This window comes from Xiphophorus couchianus, chromosome 22 (genome assembly GCF_001444195.1).
Source record: "Xiphophorus couchianus chromosome 22, X_couchianus-1.0, whole genome shotgun sequence".
Lineage (NCBI taxonomy): Eukaryota > Metazoa > Chordata > Actinopteri > Cyprinodontiformes > Poeciliidae > Xiphophorus > Xiphophorus couchianus.
Genome location: NC_040249.1, coordinates 2,305,654 through 2,327,442, shown reverse-complemented (window position 1 = coordinate 2,327,442; position 21,789 = coordinate 2,305,654). Strand labels below are relative to the sequence as shown.

At 37.8% G+C, this 21,789-nt stretch overlaps 1 protein-coding gene across 1 annotated transcript; it reads right to left on the bottom strand.

The window, feature by feature from the left end:
- Window positions 1–477: 477 nt before the first annotated feature.
- On the bottom strand, window positions 478–20,021 carry b3gnt2b (UDP-GlcNAc:betaGal beta-1,3-N-acetylglucosaminyltransferase 2b). Its single transcript, XM_028007571.1, has 3 exons — window positions 19,689–20,021; window positions 9,409–9,559; window positions 478–3,590 (listed from the first exon to the last, which is right to left on the bottom strand). The coding sequence occupies exon 3, from the start codon at window positions 3,565–3,567 to the stop codon at window positions 2,374–2,376; it is 1,194 nt and encodes a 397-aa protein (XP_027863372.1). The 5' UTR covers window positions 3,568–3,590; window positions 9,409–9,559; window positions 19,689–20,021; the 3' UTR covers window positions 478–2,373.
- Between the last annotated feature and the right edge of the window lie 1,768 nt (window positions 20,022–21,789).

Below are 21,789 nucleotides of genomic sequence, written 5' to 3'. Positions count from 1 at the left end.
CTGCAACAACTTTATTTGCTTAAGCAACTAGCATGTTGTTTTGGAGCAATATGGGGGGGGCTGGTGACGTCATCGGCCAAAATGATAACTTTTAATATCTCGAAAACGAAAGCTGCACAAGCGACTGTTTCAACGGCACAAACGAAGTAGCCCACTTTGGTTTGTTTTGGAGCAATATGAGCGGGACGGTGAACTCTGGATGACCCTGGAAGCAGGGCCACAAGGAAGGAAGAAAGGAAAAAAAGCTGGAACAAAAACAAGTAAGGATGAAAGAAAGGGAGGAAACAGAATTAAGGGTTGAGTAAAAAAAAAAGGAAAGGAAGTCTGGAAATGCAAACAAATCCTGTACTTTTCCAGCCTGCCAAAGAATCCGGTACAGAACAAGTGGGACAGTTTATAAGAGCCGAATTATTGAAGTGTTATTAAAGTTTTGCTATAAAGCAGAAGGACATTTACTATTTAGGAAGCTTTCATAGCTTTTATATTCACAATTTATTTTTTTTTAAATAACAGGTCACCATACAAAAAATACCTTTATTGAAAATTAAATAATTTGCTTAAAACAAGCTTAATTAACGCGACTGAAGAACATCCTCACACATACAGTACATCTGGTTTGGTGATCATTTTCGACTGCTGTGCAGTTTCGACTGTGATGAGCAAAAAACATTTGGGTTTTAGAAAAGCAAGTATGATGTGAAAACTCTTTAGTTTGGAAACATTCAACAGGATTATCTGCGGCGAGTCTGAGGAAAAGGAAAGAGAGCAACAGAAGGTAAAAGCAAGATGTAATCTAACTAGAGAACGTGAAAGAAAAAACAAAAAAAAAAACAGAACATAAGTCACAAAATTTGCTAAAATGTATGAATAGGACACCAAGTAAACATGTGAAGTAGCCACCAACTGTGTTCAGAGAGAGAATTTAACCAATTACTGATAAGAAAACAATTAAAAATGTGTTTTTACTTGTATTTAAACTATTTTGAAAGTATGAATTGAGTGGCTGTTGATTCTTTAGCTCGTTTTAGTGTTGTTTTTATATTTTAAAGTAGACAATCACAGGCGACTGCAGTGTGGGGATTCTAAGAGGCAACAGAGTAAATATGGACTGATGGTAAAAACAAAACCAGTTCTAATCTAGAGACATACAAAGCATTAACAAGCCTGAGTTTGTTACCCTGACCAGCAGGGGGAGCCTCTTTAACAGAAAATAATGTGAGGTTTGAAAAGATAGGATCAGCTTCATACTAAAAAACGACATTTCAGACATTTCCTATCAGAATCCTAACAGAGAAAAACACTTGTATCTGTATTAACATGTTGTGCACAGTGCATTTCTTCTACTTTCCAAATAGCTGTAATGAATATTATCAAAACAAAAAAAAGCAGCATTCCTTTAAAAAAAAAAAAAAAACCAGCAGGAAAAAGCACCATCTCTAAAGCTGATAAGATAATAGTTTCCTCCTAAAATGAATCTGGACCATTTTAGAAAAAAAAAAAAATCAACTGGTAAACATTTCAGTATCAGCTTCGTGACGGGATGGAAACGCCACCCTCTTTTGTCAGACATTCTGGTGGAAGATTTAGCACTGATTATCGACTCATAAATAAAAACCTAATCTCCAATAAAATTCACACCCAGGTTGTTTTTAATCCTTGGATTTCTCCAGCTCACCGTCCTTCCTGCTGAGCGAAACAGAACCAGGCCACCATTTTATCCAGAGACCCAGTCTGCTGTAACACAACATCCACAAAAAAAAGAAAAACACGTGAAAGCAAAGCATCTTCATTACAGACAATGTGAAACACCTATGAATTTCTGTAACAACTCTTTCTGATCAGATAAGTGACTCATTTAAAAAGACATGCTAATAAAAGTCATGCTGAAGCTCTGCTTGGAGTGTCACATGTAAATACTTCAGGGAGGATGACGGGAATACCAGCACAGTCTAAGCCTCAAGGAAATAGTAATAAATAAAAAAAACTACAAGGTGTTGCCCGGGATCGTCTTTCCTAGCCGGTGAACCCGGTTGTTTGGTGCTTTTTTTTCACCGATACGTCCTATAACTTTCTCCACATTAATACAGCAATAACTCCATGAGGAGTTGACACAGTGTTTAAGCAGTATAAAGCCTTTATAAATAGATGTGACATAAATATCCATTTTTGAAGACATTCACTTTGAAAGAATCTAAGCCAGCAGAATTAGCTTGAGGAAGTCAAAATAATATCCAACTCTCCAACAACTTTATGTAGTCTTAACTTAAAGCTGCCAACTTTTAAGTCACGACCCTGTTCAAGATTAAAAAAAAATACCCCAAAGCATGTCACTTTTTGGGGCCAAACCGAGCCAGCTGGGTCCCTTCGGTCTGATTACTGGCAGGTGAGGTCAGGTCGGTTGAGCCAGGACCAGATCTGGATCATCTCCTGCGGCGTCCTGGGGTGAACCAGCATCAGGCTCTTGTACGCGCACGGGTTCGACCGGTACTTCTCCTCTATGTTAAAGGTCCGGAATCCTTTGTGCTTGTCCGGCGCGAGCCCCAGCTTCCGGAGGCACATCCCGGTGTAGACGTCATCGATGGGGTAGAGTACCACGTGTTGCGAGATGTTATGCAGGCGTGCGGCGAGGTCTCCGGAGTATAGGTAGCCCCCTCCTCCTGCATATGGTGGGTACGGTCCGGTGTACATGCTCTCTGGGATGAAGTACTTGAGCTTCTTGTCCCGGTGGGGCCCCGCATTGGTGATCACGTCACCCACAAACAGATCCCTGGCTTTGGGCCCTGACAGGCCCTTGAGAAAGTCCAGGATACGGTAGGTGTTGACAAAGACGTCGTCGTCGCCCTTGAAGATGTAGCGGGTGCCAGGGCAACGGGTCTGGATCCACTCCAAGAAGAGGAGCTCCTTGACCGTCAGGTTAAAGAAGGAGTCTCTAAAGTCCCACTGCACTATGTCTTTGTGTCGTCGGCTCTCGAATTGCAGCATCTCGGACAGATCTGGGTGGTAGTCCACAGCTGTGGTGTTCCCCAGAAGGAAGATAGTGACCACAGTCATGTTGGCGACGATGCCAGCCGAACCCCAGGATTGGCGGATGGCCTGTCGTCGGTCAAAGTGCGGCGCCAGGGACTTGACGGCGAGGAGCAGGAAAGGGGGGTCGTTACAAATGTCCGGCTGGTCCATGAGGATGGGGTAGGACCGGCAGCGCATGTAGAGCAGAAAGTCCTTGAAGCGGTTCGGTAAAGAGTTGTAGTCTTTAACCTGAGTTCTGACCCCGAGGTTGGGCTGGCAAGGGTCGGAAGGTAAACTGGTGTCGTTGAGCCAGTCGGGCAAGTCTGCAATGCTGGAGTTCAAGGTGATGATGGGATTGTGCTGAAGGTCCACGATCTGCTGCTGGCGGTTCCAGTAGGGGGAGCTGGGGGCCAGCTTGGTCCAGAATGGATCGGTGGGAACAGTGGGCTTCCGATGGCCATCTTTGTCTGTGCTGCTGTTACGGGAGATGAGGATGAAGATAAAGAGGTTGACCATCATCAGTGTCACCATAAGCTTTAGGTTCCAACGCAGTAATGCCATGGCAGTCTTCCACCGGACACCACCTACAGAGACGGGAACAGAACTGTGATCAGTTGGGGAAAACTCACAGCATCAAAGAACTGTTTAGTTTCAGGAAGAAAATATGCAGAAGCAACTTCAATGTATAAAAAGGCATATGATGGGAAAGCAAAATGTACAAACAACACATTTTCTCTTAAGACCCCAACAACTCTCCTGGGGTCTTAAGAAATCAGAGATTTTTACTCCACAAGATTTTTACTCTTTTACGAGGTTTTTTAATGTGGTTTTGGGAACTGACAGACTGACGATCGCCCCAGCCTCCCCTATCCGACCATGACAAAAGACCGTAGGAGGATTGAATACAAGACTGGTAGTTAGGGAGTTTGAAAACCACATCTCCCGAAACTCAAGAAACTGCTTCTTCAGAATTTAAAGACATATGAAGCATAACTCGATGTGTTCTCCTACAGAAAACAAGCTAATATATGCCTAGAATTTAAAAAACGGAATATTTAGCATTTTAAAGGCTACAAAGTCAAATGTTACACCACATTTACAAAAACATCAAAAAGAGGTACACTGGCTGCAGCTGTTAGCCTGTTGCAAATAATCTATTAATCACATGATAAATTGAAATGGTCCAATTTCTAAATAACATGATTTCTGCATTATTATTATTGCTGGTTTTGCCCTGCCCTTTTTTGCTCTCTTCTTTTTCCCCTTTTCTGCATTATTCTTTCCTTCCCGTCCCATGCAGTCCCTGTATGCAATATAACAAACTCCACTAGGCAGAAATAATGTATTTACTATTAATTGATCCACTGTATGTCTGCATTTACCTGCCTCTCAGATAACTTATTGATGTATTATTATTACTTATTTAATTGCTCCACATACTGATGTCATTCATATCAGCATTATTGCTTGTACACTCTCTCTCACACACAGAGTTAATAATCATTCATTAAAACAAAACATCTTCTGTTTTTTTTACCCATGCAATGTATCTTGTGCTCTAATGTACAATAAATCTCTATTTAAAAAAAAAAAAAAAGATAAAAGTTTACAGATTTTTAGGTGAGTGAACTTGCATGATACTTGAAAAAGGTCTCAAGACAGCATCATTGTTTACCGGAAATATTCAGGCAACTTTTTCCTTAAGACCGTTTTGAAATTGAATTTTTCCTTATTCAGTTAATTTTTTTTAGGGTATTTAGAGACATCTGGTTCCATGTTCGCTATAAACCGAAAACAGAATGACAGCTGCATGTGTCACAATGCTTGCCTGCTTGTTCTGCGTCTCTGTTGGCTCCTGTGAGGGACTGGCGATGAATCAAGGGTGTGCCCTGCCTACCCCTTACTGAACCTAAGAGATAGAGACCAGCCCAGCCTAATTGTGCGTTCACACCAAACGCATTTTGAGCGTCAGGCGAGTCTGGTTTACATTCAAAGTCTACGTGGAGGCGCATCGAGGGCCGTTGCGGCACGTTTTGAGTGTCTAGCGCAGGGCAATTTGAACCATTTGGAGCGCATCCAACTTGTCCGACGCTCCACATAGACTTTGATTGTAAGCCAGACGCGCTGGATGCTCAAAATGCGTTTGCTGTGAACGCACCAAAAGTGCACACGCGTTGAACTTGAAGAGTTAGGCGCGTTTTTGACGCAAGAGGCGCGTTTGGTGTGAACGTACCATAATAAGAGTTCAGAACAGCTGTTGTGACAGAAACATCCAGTCCAAAAGCCATGTTATCACAGTTTGGTGGAATATAACTGAGTGAGTAAAAGCGCTGCCATGCTTCCCATTAAGCATCGATGGAGTGAGGTGAACAGAATCGCCTTATTGCACATCTGCTCCACAGAAACACTCATTTGTTGATTGTGTAATGCAGAAAGTCACAAAAGACTACATCAGATTTGTTTGGAAGAAAAAGATTTAACCAGGACTTTTCATTGCTTTTACACTCACTACTAAACTTCATTACAGGAAATGCTCATTTTACAGCTGAAACCAGAAGGTCAGATATTCCAAATAAAGACATCCTTAGATTTTACCAAGCTGCTATTGTTTGTAATCAGAATGACTAAAATAATTTCCATTTGCAAAATGCCACAATAATGAAAAACAAGAAAGTAGAATTTCAGGAAACTATTGTGAGAAGCTTGTGGAAGGAAACTCAAAACATCTGACCCACGTCATACAGTGCTAAGGCGATAGATTTGGACATTAATATAAAAATTTGACATATTCTCTCATTATTGTGGCAATTAGCAAATACAAATTATTTTTGATCATTTAACTTAAGTTAAACCAGAACAAACTTTTCTTGATATAGGTTGGACAGTGACATTTAAAAAAAAGCTGCACGTGTGTTTTTATTCTTTGGATGTAAACTTGTGGTTTCAGGTGTAGTTTTGTTTTAACATCAACATTGTGACTCTTCTGCTTGCCAATAAAGATGATTGGAAAGCACTCTAATGCTGGAGTACATAGAAACTAGCATTAGCTTCTTTCTCAAACAGACTTTAGTGGGGTGGTGTAAACCTGTTTTACTAAACCAAAAGTCAGTTAACATCTGTTCATTTAGCCCCTAATGCTTCCTTATCCCCCTAATCATTTGGCTCGCAAAGATGTTTACACACATCTCACCTTCCAGAGAGAAAGATGTTTTTGAGAACAACTGGTCAGGCGTACATGCAAAGACTGGAGGAAACAGTCCAGCACAGAACATAAACCAGTCAGTTTTCTTGTAATTTATCTTAAAATATTCACAGCTCAAGTCATTTAGGGAGAATCGTGACGATCCAGCAATAAAATTCCTGCAGGTTTTGTTTTGCCTTTTGCTGGCTGCATTTCCACATGAAGCAATACTAGCTCTTTATGGAAGCAAAATATTTAAAATGGCCAAATTAGTTAAAATTTAGTCTCAGACATGCAAACTAAGACTGAAAGAAAGCATGCAAGCTATACACATATACAAATAAAACAAAATACACACACAAAAAACTGTCATTTAACTATCTCAGATTTTTTGGACTACAAACTGGGGCTGTGACGAACAATTTAGTAATAGATTATTATGATTAAAAAAAATAATTTAACCACTTTTAAAAAAAATTTATAATTTTTTTTTTATTTAATATTAGAAATACAATAAAATTAAAAGTTCAATTTTAAATGAGAAAAAAAAATTTATTGTCCAAAATACAATAATATTTCTTTTAGTAAATTTGAACCAGATTAACTGTAATGTATCGATAATTGAAATAATCATTTTAGCCCTTCTACAGAATTTTTTTAAATGTCGTTATGAACATGACAATGGGAACTTCAACATGTTTCAGACTGAAAGAAAAACTGCAAATATTTCAATATGGTTGGAAGAAAAGGTATTAGATTGGAAAACTTTCAGAAACTGAAGGAAATCTACCAATAGCTGTGGTGTTAATGTTACGCATGGTTAAAAACTACAAATGGCCACCTGTGATGACATCATAAAAGAGCGTCAGGCTCGGGTAGTCCAGGTGACACTGATTGTTATAATGAAGCCCACGCTGGAAGTTTGGTGATCCTGAATAAACTAATGACGATGATACAGTTTGACTCAGAGCACTCTTTGTAATAACACGACAATAGCAACCAAATCTTTCAAACTGGCTAAACTAAAATTGGGCCACATTTAATATACAGTAATCTTAAATATACATAATGATACTGCTCTCTAGTTTAATAATATTAAAAAGATTAGTAACGGCTAAATAGAGAGTTAGACCAATTAAAATGTACCAGTGGGTTCACCATCTTCTGGCCCACTGCCTGACTACTTCCTGCCTTTGTATTATGTTTCACTCTCAGATTCCTAGCAACAACTGTGCACTGCTTTCTCTCCATTCTCCTCTCCGTGCCTCAGCCAACCCATCTTTCTGCATGACACTTCTCCCCTTGATTTTCACTCAAATATGACTGGAAAAATTTGTACAACAAGGGTTTAATCGGCATCAGATTACCGACAGAGACAAGCATAAACAAGCGCTCTTCTGGTGACTCATTTTCCTGTCTTTTCCTTCTGGATAATTATGCTTTCCTGTCGAGTGCATCCCACACAGACACGAGGACTTCGGGGAAATGAGTGGGAGAGGAGGCTGGCTTGTTAATAAAAGCAGGGCTGCTGGATTACCAACATGAGAAAGTTGACATCAAAACAACAAGCTAGAAGTTACACACACATAAAAATAGAGTGACAAATATGAGCTCTTACTCAAAGTACAAATATACTTTTAAATTTCACACTTCATTACTGTTGCAGTTTAAACCTATATTAGGAAATTCTGCTATGAACATAGTACAGATGTTTGTCACTGCTCTCCTTGTCCATTTTTATTTGAGTTAATTTCAGAAAAAAATGGTCAAGCAAACAGTGAAAAATTGCTGTATTTTAGGCAAAAACGTGTCTTATTCTGATTTAAAAAGGGAATGTAATTGTTTATTTGCATCTTTTAATATATTTCTAATATTGTGTAAAGGAGGCTAATGTGGTTAAATGAAAAATATGGAGAATGTGCCAGTTTTTTTGTATCCAAATAATCGTCAGAATAATCGATTAATCAATTGCTAAAATAATCATTAGCTGAATCCCTAGTTGGTTCCCATTATTTAAAAGTGCATAGAAAAAGCACCACATGTAAACATCTCTGTAGTCAAAGAAATCATCATAAAAAAAAATTGTTGTTCCAATGTTTCCTAAAGCAGTAAAGTAAACCCTGTATTAGTCATGCTCTACAAAGCTGGAGAGCAGCATTGTAGTGCAGTAGAATGACTGAATCATCAGCATATTAAACGATTAACAAGCCTGTCATTGACCAGAACAACCAGTCTGGCAATCATTTAGAGCAGGGGTGTCGAACTCCAGTCCTCAAGGGCCGGTGTCCTGCAACTTTTAGATGTGCCTCTGCTGCACCACACCTGAATAGAATAATTAGGTCATTAAGGCTCTGGAGAACTGATCTACACAAGGAGGAGGTAATTAAGCAATTTCATTCCAGTGTTTTGTACTTGTGGCTCATCTAAAAACTGCAGGACAGCGGCCCTCGAGGACTGGAGTTTGACACCTGTGATTTAGAGTGACAGAAAGAACAGACATATGCAAACTGAAGAGAAAAGGGGACAATATTCTACCTTTTAAATGGTGGCCTGCATTTGTATAACGCTCTCCCGTTTAGGCTTTAATTCTTTAAACAATTACAAATTCTGCAGAAATATTAGTCAATTACATGACTAATAATTTAACTTTATTTACAGTTCAACCTTCCTGGACAGGTTGTCTGCTTCAGCTGGTTAAGCAGGTTTATAAGATCTAAAAGAAAGTGAACAGGTCAAGCAATCAATTGTTACAATTATTTCCATTGATAACCATTGATGGTGTAAAAATCAACTAAAAAATCCCCTCATTGTTTGCCTTTTATGCCACAGGTTTAAAAAAAAAAACAAACAAACAAAAAAAAAAACAGGTGATAATAAAATACTAATACACTAGCTTACATGCTACAACAAGGTACTTGGTTAGTTTGTAGTCGTTTTATAGACGTGTCACCAACAAATCACTTCATGCTACGATCAGTTTGAATGCAGACAGCAGCTTTAGAGAGACGAGGCATCACACCTGTATGTGTGGGTGTGGAGCACCGGGGAATAATGGCAGGTTGAAGACTTGTTTGTCTTTGAGTATCACTGAGCAAACACCCGAGCTTCCCTTTTATCAGTAAATAATCCCCTCCTGGCATTAATGTTCAGATTTAAATTAACTTTAGGAAACACCTGCTCTGTCAAAGAGATGCATTAACATACACAGCAAGTGATCTTACCAGTGCAGGTGAGTGTGCCTCTTCAGCTGGCGTTGTCTTAGCGTTTAGTCTCAGCTGTCTTACCCCATGCTTATCTCCGCCCTCTGGGAACAAGAGCCAATGGGGATAAAGGGTAGGAAGGTTGGGAAGGACCAGATGAGGGGGACTAAACCTAAAAACAAAAACACAAACAAAATAAAATTATTTTTGAAAACTACCTTATTTGGCATTTATCCTATTCATACATGTTTTAACGAAGTCTCCAGACAGAATTAAAATAAGATACGGTTTATCAGTATTAATCTTTAGAGCGAAGGTGTTCAAAGTGGAGCCCGAGGGCCTTTTGTGGCCCCTGGACTGATTTTGTGCGGCTCCCCAACCTACAATTCAAGATTGAATTAAATCGATTAGGACAAACCTACAACTTCTAGATTAAACTCCACTTACAAAAATGTTATATGCAACACAAGGTGATCATCTTTTCCAAGCTTTCTCGTTTCCTTCGATTGACATGGTAACTAGGATCACATTTAATCATTGACTTGCACTTTAAAGTCCACCTTGGCAGAACCAAATCTGATTTTAACTGCTATATTGATATTTGGCTAAATGTTTGCAAATGAAGTGCTTTTGGACACCCCCTTGTTTACAGCTCCTTTAATGAAACTATAAGTCAGTGATTGCATTTTAAGTTCAGCCTTAATGTATGTTAGTATAGACTTTGTAAGCAGGCCTTAGGCCTGTCACAATACATTTTGCTGGAAGATAAAATTGTCCCAGACGTTATTGCGATAAACGATAATGTTTTGAAACCATTTTTCCATAATGCAAGTACACCCTCTCAAAGATCAATAAACTATCATTTCTCAGGAACATTTAACATTGGAACTGCAAGACATTTTTTAAATATCCAAAGTAAACAAACAAAACAATCAAATCAAGAAATACATTAATTATGAAGTCTGTAAAGAAAATTGTCCTTGACAAAGGGGCTAATTGAGATCAATCCACCAGTCTGAAGACGTGGTGGTAGAGAGAGAGAGACACAAACAAAACAATCATGCAAATGGAAATGATCAAGCTCGTTTTGATTCGCCATAGATTCTTTTTTTTTTTATCGATTTATTGCCAACTGTGACAGGTTTAGTGGGCATTGACCATTTGACCATCCCAAGCTGGAGGGTGCATTAGATAGCCATTGATCATTTCCATTTAACATGATCAGCTCTATCCAGGATGTTCTCTCTGGGTGGAGACGCTGCTCTAATCTTCCATCTTAATTGTTGAAAATCAGATTTCTGCTAAATTAAATCAATATACTGCAGAATCCTCTCCGTATGTGGGTAAACATCCCGACGGCTCGCCAGCACATGCAGGCAGCAGGAAGATGAAAACCTATCAAAATCTTACATTATGCAGCCGATCCATAATCTGAAACAGACACGACTCGTAATGTTGTACAGCGTGTTATTGGAGTGAAAAGATTGATTGCTGCATTTAATAGAAACAGTGTCTCAGGTGCTCTTCTCAAAACAGAGAGCAGACTTTTCAGGGCTAATAAACGTTCCCATTAATTTTCAGTTGTTTATAGAGTCATATTTTTCACTGAAGGGTAGAGCTGTTTCTGAGTTTCACTTCTTTAGACAAGTTAATACATGCAGATCTGCAAGCGATTTTAGTATGTTTATGCAAACAATTTTGGATCTTTAGATCAAACTTTGACGTTTTCTCTAAAGCATATGTCCACAGAACAAACCCTAAACACAGAGATGCAGCTATGAATACAATGAAGTTCGCATAATGCTTATTCACACTAAATGTATTCTATGCACTTTACAAAAAAGGTAAATGTAATCTAATAATAAATACAGCTCCATACTCAATTACATACAGTTCAATTTAATGTAGGTTATCATATTTGTGACAGCAAAAGAAAAATAAGGTATTTTAAGTAGGTAGGTAATCTGTGATTCATTCTCTCCTTCCATTTTCTATTGATAACCACAATTTAAAAAAAAAAAAAAAAGATAAAAGAAGTTATTTCTTTTTTAATCTGATACAAAAAAAATCTTTTAAATTTTAGTCTGAGGTCAAAAGATTGAAATGGAAAAATGAACAGTAGCACCGACTTTGATTCAAATATTTCATTGCTCAGGCTTACATGACCAGGCTTTATTTGCTCTCCTTCCCACCCCCTCCAGGCTACGCTTTGTTTGCTTTCTGTAAGGTTTTTTTTTTTTTAGAAACCAGGAACATTGGTAGTAAAGACAGACTAAGCTAGGTTTATAGTTGATGCATTAAACTGGATGCGCACTAATTGCGCCGCCCAACACTAGTTTGCTGGTCTCAAACGCTATTACTCTGAAATTAGATTCCTCCTCATGCACCTTTGAATTTTTGTAGCTTAACCAAAGTTAAGTTGCAAAACTTAATTTTGTAACAACCACCCATGTGCCCTAGTTTTCCGGGGAAAATGCTGTATGTTGCTGGTGTGCATTATTTCATGCCAACAGCAGGTAGTACATGTTTGCCTTCACTAGATAATGTTATTTGAGATCTGTTTGCCATGTTTTTGGTCATTGTGGGTCCCTGTTAGCATCACAGCAATAAAGCATCTTTAAGAGACCGAGGTGAAGGAAACAAACAGAAAATCAAAAGCAAACAAGCTCATAGTGCCAACCGTTGGATGAGGGGTGCAGATACGGCATCACTAGTTCTGAGGCCTGTGCACTTCGCTGGAACAAGTTCAACAAGCTTTTGCAGAGTGCAGATAAAGCATGCCTAACCAGCCACATGAACCAAAGAGTTACGCAACTTCAACTGCATTGATATTTTTGAGAAATTGTTGACCATGAGGACAAACATTTCAAATTGTTAAAGCTTTTTGGTTTAATATTCAACTCTGCCTCTGCAGATCTTCTCCATATTCAACAAGCTCCAACTGGGAACCACAAGTTAACTACAAAGCTCCGGTTTGTAGTTAACTTTGTGTTTCTCCCCTGTGTTGTGTGCCACTGTCTCCAGGTACCTTACAGCAGAGATTAGTAGCTGGATCTCTATTAAAATTGTTTTGCAAATTTCTTTCAAGCTGTTAGCAAATAAGCAAATTCAAGTGTAAGTATGCAACACAAGCAAATAATAGTTGTTTTCATTTGACAAGAACAAGACTGCAAAAATGGAAAGTAAGTTAACTTTAAAAGTTGAAAACCATGTCAATTAGGGGTGCAATTTTCTGGCCAATCACCTAACACTGACCTTTATAAAGCCTGACCTGCCGATACTAAACTTTAGCTCATACCAATTTTTTGTCTGAAATGTCGCTAAATGTAGCATGAAAGTTGCCAAGTTGACTATTGTTAACTGCAATAGTTAACAATGGTCAACTATTGCAGTTAACAATAGTCACATCTCTCACAGGAGAGCAGAAAAGTACAGTGGTTGATATTTAGACCTTTGCAGAGGTAAATAAGAGCGGAGGGTAAAAATCGGCTTCACATGCAAGTATCAGCCGACCACCAATCACCCAAAATTAGAAAAATCAGCTCCAATAAATCGGTGCACGTTAATGTTGATTAAAAAGAAGTCTAAACTTTTTAAAAACCAGTGTATCTGTTTGAGGATATGTAGTAGCAGCTGATTGATAATGGCCACTATCTGTTTTGGTTTTCTAGCAACTAAGATCATAAAATGCTTCCCAACATTGTGCATACAACAAAGTTGCATAGAGAAAAGCAAATGGCCCACGGACAGACACCCGACTTTAAAGTTACAACATGCAAAAGTAAGCAAAGTGTCTTCATTTGTATACGACCGAAAACAAAGCAGAAAACAAAGAGCTTTTGCTTATCGTGTTGGCATCCTGAGATTTATATATAGCCAGATTTTCTCTCTCCCTCTCCATTTGTTTTTATAAATCACTCATCTAAAGAGCATCTATTTTTATTTTACTGGTTTACTTCAAATGGTCGACTTCTAAAATTACCCACTGAACTTTAGACTGACATCCTCCAATACCATGAGGGAAATAAAAACAAAAAAAACAAAAAATTGTCACCAAAATATGAGAAAAATGCAAAATTTGAAGCACTGCTGGTAACTTTGCATATCCAAAAGAGGTCTAAAAATTATATACAAAAAGAAGCTATAATTGGTTTCATAAAAAAAAAAGTGAGTGGCTACATTTCTTTGTTTAAATCAAAAATATTAGATAATCCCAGTCACAATTAGAAGGAACTAAAGCTGACAGAATTTGCTCGAGAGTAATTTTAATTTATTTAAACCACGAGTCCTGCCTTACCTCGTACAGACGCATGATGTAAATGCCTAATTGAGATTGTGAGAGGTATTTTGAGCGTTACGTGGGAGAGGGAGTGGTCAGAGGAGGATAGAGTTTTAGTTTTAGTGAATAATAGTGACATGGTGCAAAGTCAAGAGCTCCATAAATAGCCTGAAGGCTGCAAGTGAAGAGGGCATAATTCTGATGCAGTCTGGCCAACAAACATCTAACGCAAAACAACAGTAATCACAAAAAACTAAATGTCTGCTTTAGCTTTCATCAGACAAGTGGGATTTATTACTATGTTTATTCACTTTGTCTTTATTTGACAGGAAGCCACAAAACACAGGAACAGCTGTTTAGATTAGAAACTATTTGACTTCTTTATATTTGTTTCAAAGTAACAGGATGTTCTAATTAGGTGAGGGAGGAATAAATTCAGGCGACCAACACTACAAAATAGTGATGAAAGAAACATGCAGTCATCAATGATGGCACATCACCCTAAAATAGAAAGGAATTTCTCATTATCAACAAATACTTGTGACTGACTCCCCACTCTAAAGGTCGCCTCTCCCTTTGCTGTGACTCATTTACTTGCCCTCAACGCAATTTAACCCTAAAACAGAGAGCGGTAAACCAGGCATGTCAACAAGTCATCGTTTTACAAATAAAACTGAGTTAACTCGAGCACAATTAGTCAAAATCAACTAACCGAGGTTTAAATAGTTAAACACAAATGGAAAAAGAAAAACAGCAACACATTACAGAGGTGTGAGCTTGACTTTTCTAAAATTGGAAACTGAATAAACATTTCACATCAAACTAGTTCTAGTGAAAGAAACTTTTAATAGCTGAAACCTAATGGTGTGGTGTGTCAACAACAATGACTGACCTCAAAGGTTTGTGATAACTCAAGTCTTAAGGCATTTTGCCCACTCTCAGCCATGTTGGAGGATTTCTGAGTTTGAATGGCACGTTTATGGTCAAACTTTGTACGGTATCCGAGTTGGATTCAAGTCCAAACTTTGGCATAGCCACTCCAAAACTGTGTTTCAGTCATTCAGATGTGTCCTTATTACTGTGCTTTAGAGTATTTTTCCTCCTGCGTATTGAAAGTGTGACTGTGTACACTGTCCTGTACTGATGGTTCAACTTTCTCCTGCAGGGTTTTCTGATAGACCGCAAATTCTGTATTTTTATTCACGATATTAAAAAAAAAACTGTTTTTGCAGTTACTCTGGTTATGGTTATGTTTTTTTTTTTTTTACAATATTCGTGTTTGATTATCTGAAATACTTCAGAGTAGGGCTGTTGTAAACGAATATATTAGTAATCGAGTATTCTATAGATTAATCGAGTAAACTGATAAAAACAATGTATAAGATAAAATATTGGTAAATCTAGCATAACAGCAGTGTTACTATCGGATATTAGCTTCAGTCCAATTTTTCCACATTTGAGCTTCCCCAATAATAACTTTTCTGTAGCTTAGAAAATTAACTTATAACAATAGTAGCTCACTTTCTAAGTTAACCTGAAGAAAAGTTTTACAAAAATCTGAAATTATATTCAATGTAATAATAAAGAGGCAGGCTCACAAATACGCTTATAAAAAATGTCTATACTCCAGCTTTTAGTTTATATATTATCGTCAGTAAATTTAATCTATGAACTCTCACCTTGCCCAAACATTTATTGCTTTAATGTACATGTCAGCGACGGGATTTGAATTGTTACAGGCCTATTTCAGAGTGACAAAAAAAAAGCAAAAACAAAATACTGCAAGGGGTCAAACACTTCAACATCACCGTAGTGATTGCAAAGATACTGCCTTATTACAAAAAAAGGAAAAGACAGCTGCTATTTTGCAGCCTGACTGTTTTAGAACCTGTTAATAAGAATGAAAAGCACAGAGCAAATCAAACGTCTGTGTGAAACCAGAAACCAAGACATGGAGTCAAATGATGCTTTAAGTCGAGCAGAACAGCAGAACGATAACAGCTGCTTGGATGCTTTTTACGCTAAAGGTGTATCGAGTTGTAAAACACTGTTGTAACAAGCATCATGATGGTCACTTCCAGGAAATATTTGATGTTTCTTTGCTTGCTGTCCATTTACTTTAGAATCAATGTCTCTGTTGGGCTTTGTAAGATTATTGCCATTGTGAGCTATTATTGGTTGAAAGGACCATGCACATCCCCAGGAACTGAGAACAGGAAGTCTGAAGCAGACTGAGGAAGAGCCTAGACATGGCTACAATTATACAACAACCATATATTGGTCAGATTCTATACATATTTTACTGCTCTTTCGGCAATGTATGTAAACCATGTATCCACACGAAGTTCCTCAGACTTTATCTCCAGTACAGAGGACAGAGAGTTATGTAAAACTTTAAAAAAATTTCTTTGCAAGCATTCTGGGTGGTGTCAACATTGAATTACAGGAACATCCCTACAGAGGGGTGTGTTACGATACATTCAGTTCCCCAAACAGAACAATACAACAGTCAAATCCTGCATGTTTTAGCCAAAAAAAAGACACATGCTCATTCAGGATGATGCAGCACATCATATGAACAAGTCACGTTTTTTTATAGGCAAAAAGATATTTGTTTCCTGATCAAACACCAACATCGTTATTGAATGCCAAGATACATTTACCTTGGTTTCACATTAATGGGGTGATATTATTTGTTTTCAAAGCACATTGTGTCATTTTGTAGCACAATCAAGTACATGTTGTCTTCATTTGTAAAAATGAAGCATGAATTTGATTTGGCAACTTGATGCCATTAAAGTGAATTTGCAGTGATCATAAGTTAGCATCTGTATCATAAGTTAGGGTGCGACTGTGGCTCTATGGTAGAGTAGTCGTCTTGCGATCGGAAGGTTGTAGGTTCGATTCCAGCTTCCTCCTGCCACATGTCGATGTGCCTCTGGGCAAGGCACTTAACCCCAAATTGCCTACCGATCTGCGTATCGGTGTATAAATGTGTGTGTGTTTGTGAGTGCGACTGGGTGAATGTGACTCTAGTGTAAAGCGCTTTGAGTGGTCAAAATGACTGGAAAAGCGCTATATAAGTTCAGTCCATTTACCATCTGTATCTGCGTTTCTGTTGACTGTAAAATAGCAGAAATTTGAATTATGAAAATAGATTTGCCTAAGGAAAACTAGGGAATTTTCCCCCCTAGGATGACTGTATCAAAACTAGCATAGTTCACAAAACTGCAATGGAAACACTTTTATGTCCATCACATGAGTCATGTGATCAACAACCAGATGTCCCTACTGGCAGAAACAACAAAGACGACAACAGGAAGTGGTGAGACAATGACGCAGCATGTTTTTTAATGTATGAACAAACTTATTCCCATGTGATTTTTAATTTTGTTTCTTATTTAACGGCAATTGAAAAATTGTGGGGTTTTTTTTTAATTTATTTATTTATTTTTACATTAGCGGAATATCGACAAGGTTTTGCACACATCTTTAATGGAAATGCAGCTACGAATAAATTGTCAGAGTATGAAAAAAAACCTAAATTATAACAAGCCATCAAATATAACACCCAAGAAGTCCTTTTGCAATAATATTGCATACTGATATTTTGATGGCAATTTGATACACTGCTCTACAGGACAATCAAAAATACATGTGGACCATCTCTATTGATAAACTGCCCTGCAATTAATTTGCATCTGAAGCACCAAAGTCAAGCACAGCTCAGTCAGCATTATTAATAATTGCCCCTCCTTTGATATTTGTGCTAATGTTTCTTTTGTAAAACTGAATCAAAATTTCATATCAGACATCATGGTTACAAAAATAAAATAAAAAAACAGAAGACCGTTATGATTAAAATAATAATTAATTTCTATGCATATTGCTTGAGAAAATATATTGCAATTTACTAACTACTAGTAAAAAGATCATGCTGCAGTTTGCATAAACAGGAAAGTATAGACATCTGTGTTAATGAGAAAGTGAATATAGTACAGACCTAATGAGATTTCAATATAATTGGCAGCACCCATGGGTATCACCAAGACTCCCCATTTAAGAAGGACTGAAATTAATGACCTTAAAATTAGAAGAGAAATTATACATCTAAAAAAAATAAAGATGGAGAAAAAGGCAGCCTTATGTTAGCGGTGGCATTTAGTTAAAACGCTTTACACCTCAGCTGGAAACCCACTAGAAGTTAGATAAGGATTTTATTTTCTACAGAAGTAATCCAAACTATGCACAGCAAAAAAGCTGGCATTTGGCCTGATGCCAAGTATTATTCGACATAAAACATTAGGTTGAATAGTAAAATATTATTCCAGCTGACAAAAAAATGACCAAAGCAAAGAACATATGCTTTCAGAAACTAATACTTCCAGTAATAAATTTAATCTCACATACTCATATTTCTACTTTCTCCAAATCCGTCACAAACAGTTAGTCCAATCCTTTAATAAGGCTATATATTTTTTAAGTTTTGACCTGCTCCAGGTTAACAAACAAGTCAAGAAAGTTCAATTTTAGCATCTGGATGATTCACAAAACAAAATAGAATAGAATATAGAATAGAATAGAAGTACTTTATTCATCCCAGCAGGGAAATTACTTCACAGTTACAGCATAGAGACAAGACACAATAACAACTACCACTGAGTAGTAGTTGTAGATAAAATAAAAAAATAAAAAATAAAATGCTATAAATTGTAAAAATATAAAATGCTGTTAATATAAAAAGCAACTTAAGAGCAGTCCTTGCAAAGATTCAAAAAAATGCAGATATGTATATGTAAATATATGTACAGCAAGTGTGCCATAGTGCAGTTGTGCAAAAATGTACGCAAGAAATGGAAATATCTTGCTCTGGACAGACTCTTCTCTTTAGCATTTTTAAATGCTAATTTTGTCCCCTACTACTTCCATTTTACAACAACAAACAAATCCTTTCATACACAACATCCTGGTACTGACTGTGTATTTCTTTGCTAAAACAAAATAGTGGTACAAAACTATATAAAGACTTAGTAAAAAAATAAAATGATGCAGCAACAAAAAGACCAGCACCCTGGAAACACCAAACCAGGTGGAAGTTGCTTCAAAGCATTATGGCAAATGCTTAAACATTACATGATTACTTGTACTATGAATGGGATTTCATAGAAGGGTGACGACCAAGAGCTGACAGAAAATAGTTTTGTTTTCCACTAAGCTAATTTTAACAAAAGTAACAACTGATGCACAGCAGCTACACTTTTACACATTTGGGAGTAGTGTAAAAGAGTTCACGATGTCAAGTAACATGTAAAAGGATTCACAAAATCTACGAACTATCCATCAAAGGTTTCTTACAGAAAGACCACAAAAAAATTGTCTTTTTGTCAACATTCCGTTTGCTTGTTGCTCTATATGCCCAGTCTTCACTGTGTGTTGTTACTCAATAACCGGATAACTTCGGTAACTGGCTTCATTTCGTGCCAAACAGATACTAAGGCAAAGACTCGAGATGCTCGCCAAGCGTGACTATATTTCTGTCTCAGCAGGGTCACCATAGAGATGACGCACACGTCCCTGAACAGAAACCTCGCAAAATGACTCGTGAAATTATAGGAACTTCAATTCTAGGATTTGTAAAAATAAATAAATAAATAAATAAATAAAAAGTCGAGTTAGATGACAACGTTTTTTTGTTCAATCTTTGAAATGCGGCAAAAGAGAATTGGATCCAGTTTTACACCACGTTAGAAACCAAGTCAGATGTTTTCACAATGTGACTTCAATTTTCATCTTATCCGAGTGTTCCAAGTTTCCTTCTTTCGCCAAGTTGCTGTAATATATCAAAACAGAGTTGACGTGTTACCATTAATCTTGCTTATAGGTTTAGTAACTTCTGCTTACGGTAGCCCTCTTTAAAGGCTGAACTGTGAAGAACAGGTTGACTAACTACTGTCAGCGACTCGTTATGAAGTAATCCCCAACGCTCAGAAGAGCAAAACTCGACCAATGCGGGTTAACTCACCAGGTTTCCGCCGTTGTTTATCTACAGAAAGTCTTCTAAAAATGGCGGGGGGGTAAAATTAATCCATAAGTCTCTCCGCTGTCGTCTGTTGCCCTGTTCGGTGTCTCCCCGGTCCCCTCGGTAACCGCTGAACAAAGTCTGCAGACCAACTTTGAGTCGCTTCAAAGGAGACTGCAGCTCGCGCTCGCGCGCACGACTGGGAGGAGCACATGCACATGCGCGAGCTACCGCATTTATATAGCTTCCGGAAGCAGCTGAAACTTAATACTGTTGGCCAGGTGTAGCCACTCAAAGTCAACTGATGACCACAGTGGAGTTTGGGTGGCCCACGGTGAAAACATACCTGTCGCTAAGCAGCTGATATGAATGTTCTAAATAGGTCAAAAGTCATTTTCAAACAATAACATCAAATTCTGGAAACACCTTTTTGTATAATCACGAGCTTCAGAGTAAGTGGGACTCCCTGCTTATTTCAGTAGCCTATTAGATTCATGAGGTATTTGAAATCTATTTTTAAGCCAGGACTTCTCTTCTTACATTCTTTTAAGAGTCACCAGGAGACGGAAGTGTGTAAGCTAAGTAACTATGTCCTGACGACATGTCCTGAAGAATAAATATGTCAAACACAAACTCTTGAAAGTGTCTCCAATGAGCTGTGTGATCTTTATTTCTCAGGATAAATTCAGTCACTATGGAGAGAATCCCTTTGCATTTTGTGTCTGGGATCTTGTTGTTTTTATATATTATGATTCATAAATCTGACCACAGGTGAAGGACGGAAAGCAGACAGACCATTAGTGCTTTACATTCCTGTTTAGCTTTTTCCTCCTCATGACAGACAGAAGTAGTTCCCACATTACTCTCTCTCTATTGATCTGATCCCTCCTGCCATCTTTCTGCAAGATACCAACTCACTTGAACTAAGGGCTGGGTTAGGTTAAATTGACCAAAAATTGGGTTGAAACTCATAACCCAACACAAGGTTTATTATACTACGATATTTGGGCAAAAAAATCCAAACCAAAGCAAAACAAAAAATGATTTCTTTTAAATTTCAGCCTATAAAATAGGATTAAAAACAATTTGAATTTAAAGCTTCTTTTATTTCCATGTGATACATACATAGAGCCAACAGAACTCATTTACAAAAGTTACAAAACATATAAGCAATACTTTTTTTTAAAATCATTAAATCACTTCGAGACATTATTTGGCTACAACCCCAGAAGTATCTGTTACTACACATTAAGAAAACATTTTATGTAAAAAGTCTGTTTTAGAGCAAACTACAAGTAAAAATTTCAGCCTCTAAACAAGGAGTATTTTTTACCAACACTTTAGCATTTTTGCCTGTCTGCCAGCATGAGGACAAACGGGTTCTATGTTGTCGCATGTTGTAGATGCGCCACCAGGTTTGTCCCAACCTGATGGAGAGAGAAGACAGAAAAAAGCCGGCCGTGAATGAATTTAAAGGTAAAGCTCTACATTCTCGAAAACTCATTTTTGACTGTTTCTAGTTCAACGCAAAACCTCACTATCGAATGTGATGCCCTTATTTAAACAGCAAACAGTTGGAGCATGATTCAGAGATGAATTTTGACTTACGAGTTGGATATCAATGAAACCTTCTGAACGTCCAGGTTGATGGGTCTGAAACTCTTCTCCAAAGTGCGTAAGGTGGAGCAGGGAGGAGTACTGGCAGCAGCTGCGGGGCTACATCACCTTCTCTATCAAACAGAAGATAATGTTAAAATGCTACAGTAGCTAAAAAGCATAAAAACAGTTTAGAAAGCATTTCTAGAGATTCAATCAAGAAATGCAAAAAATATAAAAATCATCCAAAAACAGCAAAGATCAGGCCATGAGGTAAAGGGTCAAATTTATTTCACAACCTCGCATCCACTATCCTTCAGCTGTGTTATCGTTCTGAAATGCACTGCAAGACTTGCTGAGGTGGGGCGGTTTCTCCAGTGACCTCCACATCCCCAACCGTCTTTCACCGCTCAGAACGTCTGCTTGTTTACAGGATCTTCAACACGAGCACAAGCCGTAAATGCCTCCGGCAAAGCAGTCCAAAACTGCTCCGACCGGCTTGGGGTCA

Bases quoted from the DNA above. Each gene is read 5' to 3' on its own strand.
- b3gnt2b (XM_028007571.1), bottom strand. From the start codon at position 3,567: ATGGCATTACTGCGTTGGAACCTAAAGCTTATGGTGACACTGATGATG.